General features: G+C 37.9%; 1 protein-coding gene across 25 annotated transcripts in view; it reads right to left on the reverse strand.

The window, feature by feature from the left end:
- The window catches only part of LOC108493986, a 288034-nt gene that overhangs the window by 23602 nt on the left and 242668 nt on the right, over nt 1–21764 (reverse strand). For 14 of the 25 annotated variants that reach the window (XR_001873682.1, XR_001873683.1, XR_001873684.1 and 11 more), the window contains one exon: nt 15178–15241. Coding sequence is in view for 10 of the 25 variants with exons in the window: in XM_017808034.1 (XP_017663523.1) it covers nt 15239–15241 (3 nt within the window). In the remaining 15 variants the exon portion in view is untranslated. Of the gene's footprint in view, nt 1–14905; nt 15242–17042; nt 17480–21764 lie in introns of those variants that run through there. The other 11 variants (XM_017808025.1, XM_017808023.1, XM_017808024.1 and 8 more) reach the window with 3 other exon arrangements.

Consider the following 21764-nt stretch of genomic DNA (forward strand, 5'->3'; position numbering starts at 1 on the left):
TGAAAAATTATTAAATAGAGGTATATAAAAGGAGAAAGACACAAAGACATTTGCTCTCAAAGTAACAAATCCGAATGCTTTCCTGAGTACAAATGCCCTTAAAGACCTCAGTGAGGTTGCCAGGGAAGATGATAGACTTCTGAAACACTGTGTATTTCCCTGTTTTTACTAACTGTTCCCCAATGCTTGGTGAATGTAATTGCAATGCCTTATATGGATGTATCTCACTTAAAGTTACATCACACTTATTCTACTGGAATTTGTGAAAATATTGAATTCTTCAAAATGCTGTGACTGGTAGTCCTTGCAGAGAATAGATTTACTTTTTCCATATACTGATGATAGTAATATTCTAAAGTGGATGCTGTTGAACTGCTGTATATAAAGCTGGTTTACCTTTAGATAATAGATTTTTTTCAACAAATTACATAGGTTAGCAAAAAGGCGACAGTTTAGACAGCTAGTCTGCAAATGTTACTTTGCAAACAACTATAAAGATTTAAATTATGCTTTTCATTTTATAGTGATTCACTTTTCCTTCATGTTCTTTTTTGGAATAACTTTGAACTGGCTTTGTGAAGTTTCAAATGAACACTAATATTTACTCTTCTTGGACTCCGTTAGTCAGAAGATGCTAAACACATAAGTACAGGACTTTTAGGATTACTGAGTCAAATGACGTAGGACAATTTTCTTTGTCTGATAGATGGTTATTAATGATTCATTTCTCTTTTGGCCTTGGCTACTCCTACTGCTAGCAACAAGGCCTATTTCTCCTGAAAGCCTGGTTTTTTTTACATACCTTTTTCTATTTAGTTAAAAAAAAAAAAATAATTATTTTGTCCCTGAAAAAACCTGACATTGTTAAGACTTCATTTGTACACTTACTACACTTTCATGTCTCCTCAATAATTGTCTTTGCTTGGTCTTCACATAACTATTTCCCTGTAGGACAGAACTATTGTCTGTCTGCATGGAACTGTTTCTTGGTAGCTGGGTGAGCCCCTACCTCCAGGTTTACAGAAAAGCTCTTATAGCTGAAGAAGGAACAAGAATTCACCGTGTTCCCTCAATCATTTATCATTTGCCTTGCTCTTCTTTGAGTATAAATGAAGAAAATTTTATCGTAACAAAGTAATGAACCGCTGAAACTGCATTCACGAAAATTTCACCCTGAAACAAAGAAATTGTTTTTTGTTAAATAGCTTTAAATTCATAAGAAAAATGAAGATTCTAAAATATAACATAAATTACATGAATTTGAATCCTTGTAACGATGTTGGTAACTCTCTTACTTCCATTTTTTTTAAATTTTTTTTGATTATTCAAGATCAATTAAGGCCACATATATGGAGAACAAGCTTGTGAAAAAAAAAATAAAATTAGAAAAAGTTCTCACTCCCTTACATTCCACAAAACTAGAATTGAATGTGCATGCTCTTATTAATGAATATTATTAAGTATTTGTCAAATATATTTATATATGTTTACTTCAATCCACAGATACAAAGTTTAAAGCAGATTTAAAGCTTCTGAAGTCCTCTGCAGCTCTGAAAGCATACAGTAATTTTCAGAGCAAGTATTTTCAAATGCTTTTTTAACAAAGAGTTACTTTTCCAGTATTTCAAATGCCATGCTACAGACACTACTGATAAAAGATGACTGGGACTGATTTTCACTCGAATATTTTGACATACTTCATCAAGGATTTTATTTATTTCCTCTTACAGGCAAGTTTTGTGGTTTTTAAGGTGTTTGGGTCCACTCACTTTTGAAAAGAAAAGCTGTGAGTGAAAAATTACATAAAAAACCCCCAATATGCTTAATTAATTTTAGAAAATTTTACTTTCTCAGTATTTTCTAGTTTCATATATATTATTGAAATATAGACTTACATTAGTGAACACCTCTCTTTAAGCACAGATTCTGTTGTCATTAACACTAATTCTGAAATAAATCTTTACTCGAGACTTCACTCAGGGAGAAATGTAGTATCAGGCCTTAAAAATGAAACATTACATTTGGGAAGCTGTGTTTGACAGAATGTAATAGTAAATTGGGAGCTGAATGGTATAAGTACAGTTCCACCAAATGGAAAGAAGAGAAACAAGTGATGATGATCAGACTAGTCAGTAGAATCCTCCAATGCAATGTTAAAAACACTGTAAAATAACTGTAATTCTCTCTAATGAGAAATTAGTATGTGGTAAAAAAGGGCTGTCTTTTAAAAGACAGTATTATTTAAATATATTTTTGTTTTCCCTCTCAAAACTGCCCATGAATATGACTCACTTCACTTTGTGTTATGCTACTTTTTGTTTAAAGCAAAAGCTTTGAGGATACCTTACATGAAGAACAAGGCAAAGAATAATTCCCTACTTCATAACCAAAGCAAGAGTTTGTTTTACTGTTTAGTCATTAAAGTAAATAACCTTATAAATCAAAACTCAAATTCTGACAATACATAATAACATTATTTGATAACTCATAACATAAATAGTCACATTTTCTCCTTTTTGTTGGACAGAAAAAATAGTGTTCATGTACAGAACACAGAGGCACAATTTTTCCTCAAAACAAGAAGCTGAATGTAAATCTTCAGACTGCTTTTGGATGCTGAACAAGCTGATCTCCATTACAAAAATAGCTCAGGTTAAGATCTGGGTATCTCACAATGCAGACCCTGCTCGTTTAACAGATTCCATATTCTGCAGATGTTTTCATAGAGTCTAAAAATTTGAAGCAGCTAAATTTACTTCAAGGAGATGGAAACTTATAATGACTTGACCAGTTTAGTGACATTTAGGGAATTAATGAGATATTCCATTAATATGTGTCATGTGAAACTACTATTACACTCTGGAAGGGACTAATAGACCATCACTCTGTGTCTGGAAGTGATCAGCAGTCAATAACTTCATTCTCTCACAGTTTTAAAAGGGAAGAAGTTCTGTAACCTCAACAACTCTTCAGTGCATGGTTTGAATCAGAAATATTGCTACTTCTAGCGCCACTGCACATACTGTTCTTATTCGCACAAATGTTTAACATTCTTGATTCTAACTAGGAATTTCCCTAAATTAAGTTTTGTGGTAACAGGCTGCAAATTAATTACAGTTCATAGGAAAGCTGGGGTTATCTTATTCTTTTTGATTCAGGCTTTTGAGAGTTTTATATTTCTCATTCATGTAAGTAAACTGAGCAGACACAAAGGAAGGGCACACACAAGTTAACTCTCCCTTACAGTGACACTGTGCAGTAATGATATGGCTACAACATAATCACATTTAGTGTTTGTTGTCTTAGCCTAAACTGAACTAACCAGCATTATGAGATACATTGCCTAACTGTGTCAGCATCAGGCAGTTATGGCTATCTGTCTGCCTTCACACTGGATTTTTGGTTTCTCTTTAGCTTGGAATTTTGTGGGTTCCTAATAGTCAAGAGTATGGAATAATTTTGACATGGTTTCAATATGTCTGGAATGTGAACTACCCTCAATTACTACTCTTCAGACTTACCACCCTTTAAATTTATATACTATAATGGGGTTTTCTGCCTATAAAAGAAAAAAAATTGACCAGGCAACACAAAAAACTTATTCCCATGGGGCCTTCTGTTTATTTATAGATATCAAGTTTTACCTGTACACCTTTCCTTTTTAAAAATAATGAAAAAAAAAAACTTCTATTTTCAAGACAAAGAATTGAATATTTTACAGTTACCAAGAATTACCAAAATGGATGAAGAAAAACAATGTGAAGCTCATGTCCTTTCCCCACATCTTTCAAGCTCCCTTTGTTTCTTCCACTTTCCTGTACTCCTCTGCCTCCATACCCAGAGCCCCTCTAAGTGCAAATGCACAGTCGCTGCAGTCCCATTCCTCACAGCCTCTCTCTTATTTTGTGTGCTGCTTCAATTTCCTTCCTTCTCTTACATCCTCTTATACTTCTTATCACATAATAATTCATCCTCCCTATTCCTTCCTTTCTCCCATATGGATACACTCTGTGTCTCTTGCTGCTTTCTTCACTGACTAGTTCAGGTCCAAAGGTTTGGTTTTGGAAAAGGTAAGAAAAAATTACCATTAATTAACCCCTTGCTAGCTCCTCCCTCTTCAGAACATTAATTCCTAACATTTGTGAATATTAATTTGTAAATATTAAAAAGAAAGCAAACTTGTTTCTATAAAATCACTAGACTTCAAAACCAAATAATCTATTTTTTAAGCTTTGCAATCTCTACTTTGAAAAAACCCTGCAGTTTGAGAATAACTAGGAAACTGTTGCAGTTAGTTCTACAGTATTAGTTCTGTATCTGGTAAATGTCTTACTAATAAAAAAAATAATAGATTTCCAGAAGTTATAAGTTACTTATTTTCAGTGAAAGTTTTGCAATTACAGTCTCCAAGATCAACCCTTTAAAAGCCCATTATACAAAACTCTAAAAATGAAATCTCTGATTTACCTTTGAATAGATATTGAATGTGAGAGTTTGGGGGGAAAAATCCACAAGAGGAAAAACACTGCCAATCAATTATTAAAATAGTTGAGTTTAACTAGGAATCTTGTTTCTTAAAATATTTTCACACCACGCCTCACTGACTTGTTGTTGAAGCATTTGAGTTGGAGTTCCATCAAAAAATTCCTTACCATGCTGGTTTTGCCGACTTGCATTAAATCTACGATGAAGCTTCTGAGTGCAAGTCCAAGTAAATTAAAGGTCCAATCAATAAAAATGGAAATCAGCCTTATAAATCATGTTGCCCACTAAGAACTGTCATTAAATTAGAGTCAAATCACATTACACAATAACAACCGGCAGCCACTTCTCCCACGCGAGAAGGTTTCCTTCACACAAACCTGAAGATGTGATGCTGGCTCCGGACTTCCAGGGTTGCCCCTTGGTGAGGATTCCCACGTCCTTTGGCTCCTGGCTTAGGGAGCTGTGTGGGCCCAGCCCCGTGGCCTTGAATCACAGCCCTTATCCGCTTTGGTATTTCCAGCAGCTCCCAGTGCTAATAAATACTGCATTCATTAGGCAGGCTGCATGTTTGCTTCCACAGACCAATACTTGGACGTTTTTAGCCAAAAACCCCCAACGTGGCTCAACGCTATGCTCAGTTCCTTCCCTTTGGGCACAGCACCGCCTGCACCTGTCCTTGGTGGAGCAGTGGGGCAGCAGAAGCCCCCACGTCTGCAAGAGCCACCCCAGTCCCAGCAGTACAAAGGGCTCCTGGGTGCCCCTGGCACGACAGTGCCTGCTGGTTCAAAGGACAGAGGCACGAGTGCCTGGGCAGTGCTCCCTGCCAGCACTTGTCCTAAAAACAGGAGGCTGGGGACAACACTGTCTCCCACAGCAGACAACTCCTGCAGCGCTTGGCAAGAGAAGGGAAGGAGTTGTATGTCCCCTTCGAGCACCTGCATGGCCAGCAGCAGCTTCAATAGGTGTATCAGGTGTGCAAGCTGCACATATTTTTTCTGACTGCATTGCTTTTATTGCCTTGCTTTACAACAGCAAGCGGAGAGAAATTAAGGCACTATTATCTCATAAAAGTGGCTAAGAATATATTGGCAGTCCATGTTTAAGTGTTTCACATACAGAAGCACGACCTAGAGGCAGCACCAACCACTTTATATATATTTAACATCCTGCCACTGGGTCACTCATTATGAAGCCTATGGTCAAAAAGCTGTAAAAATGCCTTTGCACCTGCGGTTTCCCTTTTAAAACTTTCCCTTGTGTTGTAAATCAACAGGATGCAGGCTCCTAAATGCCCAACACTTTCTGGGGAAAAAGCAGGATTGCTTCAAAATGTTACACTAAGTATGAGTTAAGTTCTCAAATTTGTCACTAAAATTTGCATTTTGGCAATTCTGTTACAGTTATAACAAAACCTAAACAATAATAAAGATACCTGTAAATTCTTCTTATATCAGAAGCTTAACACTTCCAAAGTGCAACATACTTTACAGTATGACTCTCAAAACCCCCTTTATCACCACAGGAATCGTGTACTTCACAAGTCACATCCTGAGTAAACATAATTCTGAAGACAAAACCAATTTTTTTTTAGTAAAACCCTCTCTGTGGCTGTAGCCAGACTGCCAGCTGTGGTACTTCAGATGGACTCAAGCAATCAGTCTCTTCTCAAAGTGGATGTGGGCCATAAACAGCATAGGATGAGAGTTTTCAGACTGCCTCCCTATCCAGCCAGCGATGAGACTCAAGGGCAATATATGAATTAGGAGGTCTGAGCTTAATTCTTTACAATGCACAAACTGGAAATATATACTTGGGTAGTAAGGCCAAAAAAATTAGGAGTGAATATGGTAAGAGACATACTGTTGGACAAATCTTGCCTAACTCTAGATCAAAAGTTATCAACATTTGGACAAAGGAGAAAAGCACATTACTTAGCACAGAGCTGAACAGGTATGTTGGTTCACTGCTGCTCCCTGTTCCCCAGCTCACAAAGGTGTCCTTGCTCAGTGACATCAGCCTCAGCAGCAGCCCTCAAACAATTTAGTTCAACATAGTATATAAATCACACTTTAATAAAAATTCTACAGCCCCAAAATTCTCTCCCCTGTGAATGGTTCAACTGACATAGGTAAATCTGGGTGTTCAAAGCACTTTGGGAGTAAATCCCCTTCAGTTGTGCAAACTAAGTGTACTTAGGCTTTTTGAAGAGGTAGACATAGAAACACTGTCTAAAAGTACAAGATCTGTGGGAGAAGCTATGATATAGAATAGCAGTCACTGATCCTCCACCCAGGACACGTGAATACCAGACAAGCCATGTCTCCATGTCTCCTGATCATAGGCTACCGTGAAATCTACTTCCAGATCCAGACAGAACATCTTTCTTGGGCAACTTTCCAGGAAATCAACCATTTACACAGATTTAGCATGCTCCAAATGCTATTCCTAGTCTCAGGCAGAAGTTCTCTCAAGTGATAGTGAAGTTCTCATGGTCAAGTTCTCATCTGATGGTTTCTTCCTAACATGAGAAATTAATTAGTTTGTCTCAGCAAACTAATTGCAATGAATGAGATGGAGAATTTTGTGTTCTTTTTTTCACATCAGTGTAGTGCCATGCAAAAATCCCCACAGTAAACAAACATAAACATACACACTGACAGTCATCTTTTCTTGGACATACAAATCTATTTTGATATTGCAGCAACCACCAGGCTGGGTGCACGTCAGGGAAAAGTGAGCCTTAAATTGCTTTTATTGTCCAGGGACTTTGGAAAAATGAGAGTCTCATAGAGCTTGAACAAATCCAACCCCATGGTCTCAAGCCAGATCTACAAAGATTGTACTACCAAACAGTCTATGCTCCTTCCTGAGCTGGTGAGTCATGACAGAGAGGACTCATGGAGCAAACTTTGGTTTCTGCTAACCTTACAAACACGACACCAGTCCCAATCCAACCCTGTTGCCGGCATATCTGCAAAGTTTTACATTCATTTCAGGACTATCATCATGTCAGGAAATAAAGAATAAAAAAAGGACCAGTGAAAAAGTGAAAACCTAAAGTAAAATGGAGGGAGCTGCATTTCCCAGATGAACTGCAGATTGACCCAGATAAATCGCGCTCAACTACGGACATAAAGTTTAGTTGAGAAGACTCAGAACATTCAGATAAAAGCAATACAGGCATAATATATGTATGTTAACTACATACAAGAGAATGTAAAATGTACACCCCTCCCTTTTCATTCAGCCATAAAAGCAAAGCAGGTAGTACACAAGACTGTTCTGATTCTTAAAAAAATGATTATTCTGCTGTTCTGTATCTGTGTCCTTTCACTGAGACTCTTGGTGCAATGGTTGGTGAACACCAGCATCAGTCTTACCCAAACCAAACAACTACATTAGCCAGAAAGCCTCCAAATACAGTTTTTTAGAGGTGAGATCTTTCCATTCAAAAGCAAGGAAAAGAGAAGCCTCATCTTTGACTTTCTACTCAGATTTTGCAAGTATTCCTGAAAAGACTTCATCAGTGTGAGGCTTGATCTTACTATTTCTAGAAGTAGCATAAAAGAAGAGGTGGAGGAAAAAAGACAACAAAATTTGCCTGAAATTTCCATATAAATTATATGTATTACAATAAAATACAGCTGGAATTTCCACCTGAATATGAGGAAAAACTCCTTTATTGTGCAGTGACTGTGCACTGAAACAGGCTGCCCAGAGAAGGTGTGGAGTCTCCCTCACTGGAGATATTACCAAACCTTCTGGATGCAATCCAGATGTGCTCTGGGATGACCCTGCTTGAGAAGGGAGCTGGGACCAGATGATCCACTGTGGTCCCTTTCAAACTGAACCATTCTGTGAAATATTCGGAAGCCTTATACAAAAGTAAACTCTATGAAAAAAATCACTCTGATGAAAATATTTTTACTATGTGAGAAGAGACAAAGCAGAAACAATGTAATCTTTCTGCACTACATAATGCAAAAGCATTAGCTTTTCAAACTTGTATTTAGCTGCTATAAAAGCAATACTCACATTTAAACAGGGCCTGCCAGATGTATTTAGTTTTAGTTTTATTAAAAATACCAGAAGCTGCTCTTAATAGATAAATGAATGTCATATGAAAACATATTCAAAAAATTTGAAAAATTTCAGGTGCACTTCTATTCCAGCTTTATCAGTTAAGCAACCTATCACAGGTCTCTTGCTGAAGCGCTTCAATAAACAAGTTTTAGAGATTCCTAAGAGCTGTTTGTCATTTTTAAAGGATAGAATTGCAAAGAAAACCTTTCCTGGGATTGCTTTAAAATATTTTACCACATTCTGTATATCTAAAAATCTCTTAAGAACTTTAACTTTTTTGAAGACTAGGAATTTAAAAAAGGATGAGACCAAGTGAAACTCAGCATTTTCTTTTGCTGAAGGGAAACAACAAGAGAAATTCACTCATATATTTTGACTATTCTGTGCTATTTCAACACTGCAAAATTACTAATAACTTACTTTACCTCCTCTGGTAAACTGGATTAATGGCAGCTTTATTCCACAGAAAGGCCTCAAAATGGCTGGACCCAAAACACCCAGGCTCTATCAGTGCATCTGACCCACAGTTATTAACTCAGAAACGTCCCTTTAACTCTGTTTTCTCTGGACACAGCTCTGGACACAGGCACTCTGGGCTGCAGAAGGAAATACAAACGCTCCCCAGCTCTCTGAAGTGACTTAGCTCTAAAGACAAACAGGATCTGGCATTAAAATGCATTTTTACCGTGATGCAAGTTTCTGCTTTGGGAAGCAGGGCTAAGGCCACGGATAACGCTTGATCTTTACCCAGGAAATTGTGGCAAGCAGAAAGGTGCTGGGCAGGTCAGCGCCTCTGCAGTCAGTTTTTCTGTAGGACCAAACTTGGGAAAGGCTGGCGATCTGTGCCTCCCAAAGAAACCACTGGGAGTTGCAGGTCAGTTGGATCTCAAAATTTTCCCCAAATATCCTAATGGAGACTTCTCCCAAATGCAAGAAACAACATAAAGGCACAAGGATGACAATGTTACGGCTTACTTACAGGAATGAACGCTCTCAGATGGGCCCTAGACTGGAACACATCCATGTGTAGCCACATTACAAAGTGCATTTATTTACTACAGAATCATCACAGCAGTGTAATGCTGAGCCTACATGACTGACTAATACTCCAAGCACAATGTAAAGGTAAAAAATGCCAGACTTCACCTAAAACAGACAATATGTTTTATGACTTTAAAATGAAATCACAGAAGATTTAACTCCATTCAGCTGTTCTTAATAGAGCTTTTTTCCCCTTTGTTTTTCATTCTCTACCTTAATCCGCTTCAAAATTACCTCACAGTCTCATTCATTTTTGCTCGTAACTTGATAACTCTTACCAAAACAATGTATTGCACATTACAGGGCAAAAATCTTAAATTAAAGAACAGAGAAAGAAATAGAGAAAATGTATATTCATTAAAGCTGGTGATGGTGCACTAAAAATTTGCATAGCAACCTGCAACTATGTCTGATAGAATTACAAATTTATCATGCCTTTGAAGGATAGATGAAACATTCCCACATTTTCTACATCAGTCATTTCTATTCAGTTCAGCTTAGTATAAACAATTCCCCTTATTTTGCAACTAATTGAAGAATTAATATAAAAGGATTTGAACACCTGTTGCTCTGTTGGCAGAAACCAGCAATTACAATGTTTCTTTCCAGTGAACTTAAACTACAGAAGAAAAAAATTAAAATAGAAAAAGAAGAAAACATACTGGTGACCAGGGTCCTTTTGAATCCACAGAGGATATGACAGTTTTTATTTAGATTGAGAATGGTCCCTGTTAAGTTTCATTGGTTGATGGAGGTCTCCTCTCTATCCCTCCATTTAGCCACTGCTCCCTTAAGCATTTTCCATTAACTTGGAGTAGCTTTGATTCACTCAACCTCATCTCTCCTCTCTCCCACATACTTTAAGTTAGGCTTAAAATCCATTGTGCATCCACCTCTTTACCAATTTTCTATCACAAACAATCACCACCGAAAATAAATGCTGTTAAAAAGAGAGACTAAATCTATTTTCATCTCCTTTTTGATTCCTTATCTAGGAGAGTGGTAAGGTAAGTCTTAAGCTGAGATAGAAAGAGTCAAACAGGGGCCTGTAAGCAACTGATTTTTTGAATAGACAGACATGGAAAGAAAACAATAACCAAAACACAATCAATTGTCAAATCCACTTAAAATAAACATTCTTAACTTTACTTGCTGATGCAGAACATAAACTAATGAAACACTGGAAATATTGTTATGTTCACCTCCAATAAAAGTAAAGCCAGAAATGCAGGGGTTCAAAATACCCTGAAGAAAGAACTATTTGCTGTTAACTTGGGAGCTCCAGGACCAGAGCCCTCACCCCATGTGGAACAGCCATGTTTCACACTTTCCCTATCCCATGGGAGTCTGGCCTGCCCATGGCCCACATCAGTGGTATCCCCCTGAGTAGAGCACCACAGGGGCGTTGCTCCACTCTTTTTCTGTATATCAACAAACTTAAATCATTTTCCATCAAAATTATCACTATTACGGTCTTAAATTATAAATTAATATTCTTGAAAATAATACTCATTTTACTTTTTATGGAAAAGTATGTGGAAACATTCAGTATCAGTTTTTCCCAACTATTTTGGAATGAGCCTTGTCCAGATGCTTCGACTTTGGCAGCAGTGTGTTCTATCACATTCAGGAGACCTCATCTTTGAGGTCATTTTCAGAAGCAGCTCTCACTTAAAAAAATCATGATGAATATGTAGGCACAGTCTTTTTCCTTCTTGCTCCATAGCTTTTACTGGGAATGGTTAAACTGCAAAAACACTCAGTTCTTTTTCTCTTTTGGTTAGGACACCTGCTCATGGGATGTACAGATCTTACGGGATTTTTTTTAAGAAAAGTTACACAAACATACAGAGAACACTGGGACTAAGGAAGGATGATTTTGTCTACAGCACCTGGCCCACACGGGTAAAAGCACCCAGTGCTGGGAAGTGCCACTGTCATCAGTTCCTAGTGCTTTGGGAACCATTCACACAGGGAATGTGACTTCTCCAAGTCCTTCTGAGTTGGGAAGATGCACCAGAACTTAATTCTGGGCCAAAAAAGACAAAGGCATTGTGGTTCAGGGTCAGCCTCACATGCTGTGTAAAGGACATGGGGACTGAGATCCCAGAGTGGGGCTGGGCTGAGCAGCACATGAATCTCCAGAAAGTGGGAACACAGGTGGGTCTGCAGGTCATTTGGATCTGAGTTTAAAACACCGAGTTGTTCAGGCACAAAGCAAGAATATTGTAAATCCAAGGAAGACCAGGATCAACTTGTGACACTGCCTGCTACTATCCAAGCAGCAGCATGAAATACTTTTTGGAAAGTATTATAAGGAGAGAAAAAAATTCCTCATTTTTTAAAAAAATGTGCACCCATGTAACATCAGAAATGAAAAAAACAAGCTGTTTCCATGAAGAAAGAACGAAGCATTAAATACTTGATATTTTCCTGAATTTATAAGCCAAAATAAACTTTTAAAGCTTTCCTGTTAATGTCATGAAAATAATCATCAGTCTTTCCTTAAGTGTCTGCAGTACATAGTCACAGCCCATTAAGACAACATGTCAGCATTGTTCATAACAGGATTTAAATGAAATAATCAAGTCATCAGGACTATTTCAACATCAGTAAAGCCTCAGTGTTCATTATGTACAGCCATGAAACAATACCTTTTTTGCATACTTTCCCTGATCAGATTAAAGTGGTGATGAATTCCTCGATGGCTCAAGTGTGCTCCAAGGAAAGCTAGAAGGTTGTACAGTTAACTCCCAGGGTGTAACTCTAAACCATACAACCTACTACCTCAACCCGGATGCACACAGCTTCCGACGGTGACCATAAAGTCTTCTTCACTTCTTCAGCCTTTCTTTGAAATAGGCCTATATATTTCCCAGGGGGGTAGGCTTTCAACTGCAGTTATTCCCCACTTTTCAGACAAAAAGACATGTTCTTAGATAGGTTTTTCTACTGCAGAGGTAGAATTTCTGTTCTATGCTGTTTATATATGTATAAAGATATATACGTGTGTTGTGTGCATATATATATATATATATACATACATATTTGATGGGAATGATGCAAGCCCAAATACATTTCTGGAAAGAAATTGATATTTGGCCTTATTTTACAATAAGAATAAAATACAAAAATCTTCTTGGTTTTTCTACGTTTTTTTTGAGTGTAATACCATGTAGTGGTATATTTAATAAAGCCAGGAAATGGTATATCCTACACTCCCTCTTTGGAAACCCTACGATTACCTCACATTTCTTTCTAAATTTTAATAAGATATTATGCCAAGTGTGCTCAAAGCAACCGATAAAAGAACAAATCACTTAATCAAGTTTGAAGATAAGGCAATGGACAAACCCAGTATAGTCCTGTACACTCATTTGGGCTTGTTGTCAGACACCACTGTGGTGTGTGCTACACAGACCTCTGCCAGATCACCACACTGACACAGACCCATAGAAGCGAGCTTGTGCAGTGCGTTTCAACACAAGATCGGATCTACGGGTTTATGCCAATTGGCATCGCTGATTACAATTTTCCTTTTAAAGAGAGACGCAGAAGACTTTAAACAAACAAACACATGATGTGATATAAGAACGAGTATTTGAGATTGAAAGTATTACCATCTACTGCAAAGAAGGCTGCTTCAAGCTTAACTGCATAAATGGAGGAGGCAACAAACAAGCCAATGATTTGTAACTAATTTCTTTTTGAAAATGGAAGAAAACCTATTTTACTTTTTTTACAGATTGATGGCACAGCATTGTTTGTCTTCAGCAGGAATTAACATCCTTTTGCGCACCCTTTGCCTTCAACAATGAATCCTCAACTCCCAACTTGCACCTGACTATAGCGTGCACACAGCAGGCAAGACTGGAATCAATAATTGGACATGACATAGAAGTAAACAATACAGGTTTGTCCTTTGTGTCTGAGCTCATATCATGTGCTGCAACTCAAAATAAAAATCACCCTCCCAAATCCGAAAGGCGTGAGGCACACTGGAGTGCTGCTCCCATACGACATTACGAAGACTGCTTAGCTATTTCTTCAACTTACACCAACTTACATACTGCTTGACAATAACTTGTTGATTAAACAACGGCTATTAATCAAAGCAAAGAGGTTGATTTGTATATTTTATTCACTAATCCTCCCATCAATGCGATTCCCTAATAATAGGAATGCAAGTGGAAATGCGATCTTGTAAAACTCCAGGGTTAATGCCTACAACAAATCCTTCCTCCTTGTGACTGGCAAGCATAGTATACAAATTATCACACACTAAAAGCAGGGGTACTCCACACAACAGACTGAAAACAGGTCCTTTGGAGTAATAACCGGTAATTCAGAAAGGTGAGACATGGACAGTTTTATAACTTTCATATTCTAAATGAAAGCACTAACAAACACTGCACTTTGAAGCAGAACATCTCACACATCAGAATAACTTTTAACAATACCACCACAAATGCATTTGTAAAATACAGGCATAAGATACAGGTATAATTTTAAAACCAGGTGCTATAAAAAGGTGCCTTTTGATTTCAGCAGGTTACTGAAATCTGCGTCTCAATACCATCTTAATGCCTTGCTTCCACTAGTTTCCACCAAAGGCCTAATTCTGCCATTGTTAGTTGGGTAAAATTCCTTCTAGGAAAATAAATGTTGTCAATAGCAAAGTTTTTTTGTCAGGGCAATGCTTCATTTTCTTGCAGACTGCAACATGTATTTTGAGTTCAGTAATGATGGCTGTAAATTACTGAATTACCTTTTCCTTTTCTTTTTTTTTAAACTTGCTGGATTAAATATTGCATGTTCAAGCACACCCTTTTGCATTTTAAAATAATATTATTTTATTTTTCTAGAACAATCTCTTTTAAACCTGCTTTCACTTCATGTGCAACACTTCAGCATTCAGAAGGAATGGTATTTTTATAGATGTTTTCTGCTGACACTGAGGAGATAGAATATGTAAAGACAGGACTTCAAACTAGAAGAGCTATCCTAGTATCAGAAATAAGTATGCAGACTGCATATACAACTTACTGAATGGTTTCATAAGCACTGTAAAATTGCTTTTCCAATTTTCTTTTTTTTTTTTGTGAATAGAAGAGATATTCCGCATTTCAAAACTAATTGGTCACTGTGTTATAGTTACACACTAGCAAAAAAAAATATGTATTATAAATATACTAGTGACATGAATATACTAGGAAATATATCATATATATATATTATATTATATTATATATATATTATATATATTATATTATATATATATGATATATTTCCTAGGCATAACCAAAAAACAAATTATGTTTTAATTTTTCAATTAATTCTAAAACTTCATGTAAACATACAGTATAAAGCTACAGCTTTGTACAGCTACAGCTACATAAACTCCAACATTACCAACAGAAAGTAACAAGAACAAAAGTGTAATACACATATCTGAAATTATATTTGTAGGCTCTCTTAAGGAAATAATTTATTAAAACCTAAACTGCTTCATATTCTTGCTAATAGCTTTATTTTTTAACAAAAGAAATTTCAAGATCACTGTGTTACCTTCGTTGATTTCTGGTATAATTAACTTCTTCATTTTCTTTTTTCATTTTTACTTTTTCTTTCACTAAAATAAAAAAAAAAAAAAGGCGAGAGAAAGATTTTGAAACATTTGCTTTCTGTGAAGTGTTTTCTGAACAACACGAAACATACACAAAATTAGTAATTATGCTTTTAAGATATAAACCCGACACACTGCTGACGCCCCTCCTCAGGGCCATGGGAAGACATGCTGTGAACACGCACACGTTGGCAAAGGGAATCTTTCATTTACTATTTCCTAGGCTTTTTTCACCCCGCAAATACTTAATTTGTATTAGGAATTTTGGAAGGGAAGGAGCAAACTTAAAAGGAAGTACTTTTTATCAGACAATGAATACAATTAGGTAATTTGGTCCGGAACTTCACAAAAATACTGGGATAAAGTATGGGGCTTAAATCAAAAAACATTTACAAAAAATTATGGGAGGGGGAAAGTGATTAGTATGACCAAATAGAGAATATTGAAAAGTTATTTTAAGCTAATGCAAGCCTTGGTTTCTCAACAGGCTTAGGTACGAATGACAAACAAAACTATTCCAACAAAACTATTGGGGAGGGTAGGATCACCATAAATCTCAGAAATACTTTCTGGTCCAAAATGGATATATGGAGGTTTATGTGTCATATATATAAGGTCTCTATTCAGCAATTTCCCAGAATTCATTGCAGAACAACAAAAATATAAAGTAGCAAAATTGGCATATAATCTTAGAAGTTACTGTCTAATCAGTAATGTATAAAAAATGAAGTACACATTAAAACAATTCTATTTTGTAAAGTCATAACACATTTATAAAGCTTTTTATTAGACACACACACATCATGAACATTTTGAAAAAAAAAAAACAAACTATAGGAGTTTCTGATGAAAGAGATACTGTAATTTCAAAGTAATTTCAAGCTGAGGACATCTGTATTTTTAACATAAATTAAAAAGACTAGGAAAATATATAAAAAAAAATAAATCCAAACTACACAAAACACCGATTTGGCTGAGCTTTTCAAAATCTGTCAGTCAGAATGAATTTTGTTACACACTCTTCTAATTGCCTAGGAATATGTTACAACAGACAGACAAACGCCTTAAGAAAAAAGCTCTACTAAAGCGTCACATGCTCAAAACTTACTTTAACTGTACATGCACTTATCACAAACATTCTGAATGGGTATTTTAAATACTATTTTCAGCTATTCCTGGACAAGTGCTGCTTTACCGAACATCTTAAAATAGTCACTGTTACTAGCTGCAGACCAGGCGTACTTCATGAATGTCCCAATAATGTGCCTTTTATTCCAGTGCTTATCACACTGATTTCTTTGTAAAGGATTTAGATACAAACTGTAAGAAACTCATATATGAATTAACCCAATAACAACTTTAATATACTGGCTACAAGAGCGATCCTTTCCTGCAGCTTAACACTTTTTTTTTTCCACTTCTCCTCTTTAGAAAGTGAAAGTATGAGTCACACTGTAAAAAAAGAATTTAATTTCCTTAGCAACCGGATCTAAATACCCACAACTTTCTCAGAGATAACCAAAGCTTCAACTGAGTAAATGTAACATTAAGGTCTTTGCATAACTCCAGTGCTTAGCTAAGAGAAAATGTGCCTAACAACTTCTACAGACCCTCAATTTTTTTTGTTTACTTTCTATTTTCAGCAGTATTAGATCAAACACACACCCAAAAAGTTAGTTTTAAAAAGTGTGAACATCTGACTACGTTAAAATTAATACACAAGAACTCAGTTGCAAAACAACATGTTTAAAACAACTTAAAAAAAAAAGAAAAAGAGGAAAAAAAGAAACAGAAGCTATACCTGATATGAAAGGTACGTTTTCACTCAGTGCCAAATACTGCTATATGAGCAATAGTGAAAAAAACAAGCAAACAAACAAAAAATTCACTCCTTCTTTCTTTTTTCGTTTCTTTTTCCTTTCTTTGTTTTTTTTACTTAAAATCTCCTATGTTCATTTTGTTACACTGTTTTAAGCAGCTCTAACATGTCCTGATGCCTCTGTAGTGAAACATGCCAGATTTTTTTTTTTTTTTTTTTTTTTTTGGAAGCAGGAGAGTCACTTTTTTTTTTCTTTCCTGCACTCTTGTATGTAGGACAAACTCAGATTTGTTTCTTCTTCTCAGGGCTCCTGTTCTTTCTCGGAAGAAGACCAGGATGCCTGTCTTCTCTCTCTCTCTCGCTCTTCTCGGAATTCCAGGCACAAAGCACTGCGCAAAAGCTGCACCAATCCTTGCCGCAACTGCCTGCACAGGACAAGAGGTGGGGAGAGACCAGAAAATTCACCTCGCCCCTGCGCCGGTTTTATAAATGGGGATTGCACAAATCTGCCCGAGCAAAGGGGTGAAAAGGCAGGGTGCCAGTTTGCTACACTACGCTGCAATGAGCTCATGTTCAATGCTGTCGCCCCGTTTGCCCGGTTCAAACGCCTGTTCATTAAACAGGAGGAAGGAAAAAAAAAAAAAAAGCCACCAGAAAAATAAAAAAAAACAACTTCTATCCTTGAGACCCTCTAAACTACACACCATCAATAAAAAAAATAAAACGCGTAGTTTTAAAACGCAGTTATGGAGTATAAATATTCTGCTTATATTTTCTTTCTTTCTTTTTTTTTTTTTTTCTATTTGGAGATAAGAAGCAGAATTTATCAGGCGTGAAAGGGACAGCCTCCTGGTGGTGTGCCAAAAAAGCCAGAATAAAGGCAAAGTTGTGCTTCAAAGCTCAATCGCTTGCTGAGTCTGGCTAAAGTCAAGTATTAAGATCCACCATTTTCTGAGCCATGTAAGAAAAGAGGAAAAAAGTCAGAACGGGCACCGCTTTCCAAGTCTCCGTTGGCACCATCACAAAATCTCAGCCGTAAGGTCACATGATGCTCTGCCAAATGTGGAGTGCATTCCCATAAACCATTCTGCTGATACTGCGAAGGCAGCTATTGTCTAGTTTATACCCAAAGTTCAGCCCACTCTTCATTGAATTAGCTGAAAAACGCATCACCTTTGGGGGTTGGGAGCCATGGAAACGTCTACCTGGCAGGCTGCCCACTTTTTCTGCCCATCAACCAGAGATGGAATTGTGCTGCCTAATGTAATGATGACGAGGAATGTGAAGAGTCGTCCAAAGTGAATCTGATTCTTGCAAAGCCTGCTTCATTTGCACAGCAAACTCTGGCTTCTTGTCGTTAAAAAGGGGAGGGGGGAGGGAAGAAGAAGAAAAAAAGCGCCTTTCTCCTAAATGTAGCAATTAAAGGTCTAGTAAACATGCCTAGTCTGCAACTTTCCTTCATAACATACTGAAATGGTTCCCAAAATAAAGCACTTGGTATAACACAAATTTTCTGATTTAAAGCAGCACTCGCTTCTCCCCAAGTTAATGTGGCATCCCCTGGACACTTTTTTCTCCCTAAGAAAAAAATAGAAAAAGAAAGGAAAAAAAACCTATACAGCAGATCTCTCATCCTTTCTTTTTACCTGTCTTTACTACCTCCTGATTTTATCTAGCACAAATAATACATGCGTGCGGCAATACCCACCAGTAACTGTGGGGATGCAATATTGCTGAAATCTCCCTCAAAGCAATCTCCTGAGAAAACTGGTTGTGTTTCCAGCAGCACAAAACCCTTCATCTGAGCCCTCTTATCTTCACTAGTGAGTAGGACAGCTGGTCTGCAAGTTTGCAAACCAGCACATTTGAAACCAGCCAGCGCCCTCCCTTCTTCAAAATGCATTTTAACTGGATTTTGTGAAAAGAGATGCAATCAGGCAGAATTTATAAACGATGCAAGTTACTAAATAGACTAAGTAATAGACATTACTCTTTTGATACAGACCTGAAATTTCAATTTTGCCCAGCTATTGTTTTAAAGTAAAATGTCACGCAAAATGTCACTTCCAAATGAAAATACCACGTAACCTACTGAGCAACAAACATGCTCGCCCAGCACCTGAAAACCTCATACAGAAGAATTGACCTCAGAGCTCTGTGTTGTGAGCAAATGAGCTCACTCTTTCTACACCATGAAACTTAATAGCTACTGCAAAGGCAATGTTAAAAATGTGGTAATTCCTCCGATCCTCCCATTAATAAAATCGGAGCCATGGGAGGAGCCTCTCTACCTATTAGCATCACTATAAATGCTCCTGCGAAGAGGAGGTTGCACGTTAGAGAGCTTACAGCCAAACACTGAGAAGGAAAGGCAAACAAAGTTGGACACAGCAGGCTAGGAACCGCAGCAGGAGGACAGGAAAACCCATTCCCAGGGACATTGGGGGCCGTAACTCCCCAGCTCAGCTACTTTTATGCTTTGTTCTACAGTTCTTTCCAGTTTTCAATTTATTTACCTGGAGGAAATTGAAGGTTCATTGTCGAAGGAAGGAAGTGTGAGAATGGGGGCTTTGAAGTAGAGGAAGATGGTTATGATGGTGGCACAGCCCTCAGAGGGAGGGCTGCAGGGGCTGCACCCCCAGCTGGGACTAGGGCAGTGCAAGGGGCAGCCTGGCAGTGTAGGTCAGCCTCTGCCTTGCTCCTGGTACATCCCAGAGGCCTCCACCCAGGTTTCTGGGAGGGCAGGTGTGGCTGGGAGGACAGTGCTTGGGGCAGCCTCTGTGAATGACAAGGGGCAGTGGTGGTGGGACCTGTGCTGGGGAGAAGGTGCAGCCACTGTGGCCCAACAGTGGCAAGGGGCCGTGAGGAGGTGCTGGGTACAACATCAGGGGATGGAAGTGACCCTGCTCCGCCTGCTGAGCCAGCACACCTGGGCTCAGCCCTTCTCTGGTCAACTGGTGGGAGGTGTCTGACAACAGAGAACTTACTATGGCCCCAGTAAACCAGTACATGGCTTAGTCCCTCTCTTTTCCAGATTTGAAGGTTTTCAAGGGCCCACAGCTGGAGGAAAGCTCTCTGATGCAATGACCTGGTCTAAGCTCTCTCAAATGGTCTTCCAGAGTGAAATGCTGTGTGCGTGGTTTTGAGTCCAGAAACCTTTTTTTCTTTCCTGTGAGCTAAAGGTGGCTCAGTAGGTGCTGCCAGTAAGTGGAAATGATGCTTATCACTCCAGCCTCTTGCCACAGGACCACAGGGATCACACTGACTTCCAAGGACCACAAGCAAACTCTGCATGTAATTATGCCTCAGCCATAAAATGAAACATAGGTGGATACTCCCATAAATAACTTTGAGATCTAATAATATATCTTAGAGATTATTTAAAAATAAATTAATTTCTTCAGGCTCATAAAACTCAGACAGACAAATGTCTTTCATTAACAATTATGTAGAAACTGAAACTTGCGATTACATTTTACTGTTTTAGTAGACATTGTTGATTTGAGCAAACAGATCAGACTAGAGTTTCACATTTTTTTTCTAACAGGGTACATGGGACTCCAGTTCATCCCACCTTACATTTTATCATCAACCATAAAAATGTTCAGGCCATAATACATCAGTGTCTCCAACAGAACCCCTCACAAGGGTGAAACCTACAAACCCAGATGCATTTTGCATCACTGTGAAAAATAATGGTTTCATTAGAACTGAGCAGAAGCCTCCAACTAAACAGCAATGAATTCATATCCTGTTCAAATTTACTACTATTATTATCAGTGATGGTGTGTGAAAAGGACAAGGGAACACTCTGACTTTCAGATCTCGGAAGGGTGTTTGCCACTAATTACAAATAATAGATAGTCTGAGCAGGGCAAATTTGAGCAGCAGCTTTTGAGGGATGATAGGCACAGCATCCTACACAGTCTTTTTTTATTTTCCATGTGTGGAAAAACACTTCAACATGTGGCTAGCCCTCAATAACGAGTACTGACTTCACCAATATTCAAGAAGGATGTTAAAAAGCTGTTAAAAAAATCACTTGCATATGTGTCTGATAACAATTAGAGATGTAGACGAACCTCAGAGTGCTTTGCCTATGAACTAATACAGGGGCAACATAAAAGGAACTAAAAAGATATATCTGTGGGAGCGCCTGGCCCTCTTCATCCACAACTGGCAGGGAGGAAGGAGGCTGCACAGGACCAGCCTCTCCATGGGAGAAGAAGACACCCACCAATCCTTCCCCTACTCAGGAGGAAGAAAGGGGAAGGCAAGGAGGACAGGAAATCTGGGCTGGGCTGAGGGTTTCTGTTCACAGACGAACATGGTTTCTATGTCTGTACTCAACTCCCACAGAACAACCATCAACCCAATCTCCTTAGCTTAAGAGGCAGTTTGCAAATCAACTGGAAAGAAAAAAATCAGAACCTTCCCTGGGCAATGGTAATCAACACAAGACATGAGAGCAAACCTGAGAGAGAACGGAAAAGAAACACAGCAACAGTGTCGGAGTGAAGTTACAGGGACGATGGGAATCTGCTCTTTCAACTAGCAAGCTTAAAACTATAAAACTACAAGTTAAAAGCTGAAAACACACAAACCAATGAGGACATGCAAGTGGTGGATATATTGCACATTTCTGGATAAATTTAACATACTATATTGCACAGCATAACACTAGAATAAAATGGTCCTGCTCTGCAGATT

The sequence above is a fragment of the Lepidothrix coronata genome, unplaced genomic scaffold (genome assembly GCF_001604755.1).
Source record: "Lepidothrix coronata isolate B3197 unplaced genomic scaffold, Lepidothrix_coronata-1.0 Scaffold21, whole genome shotgun sequence".
NCBI classification, from domain to species: domain Eukaryota; kingdom Metazoa; phylum Chordata; class Aves; order Passeriformes; family Pipridae; genus Lepidothrix; species Lepidothrix coronata.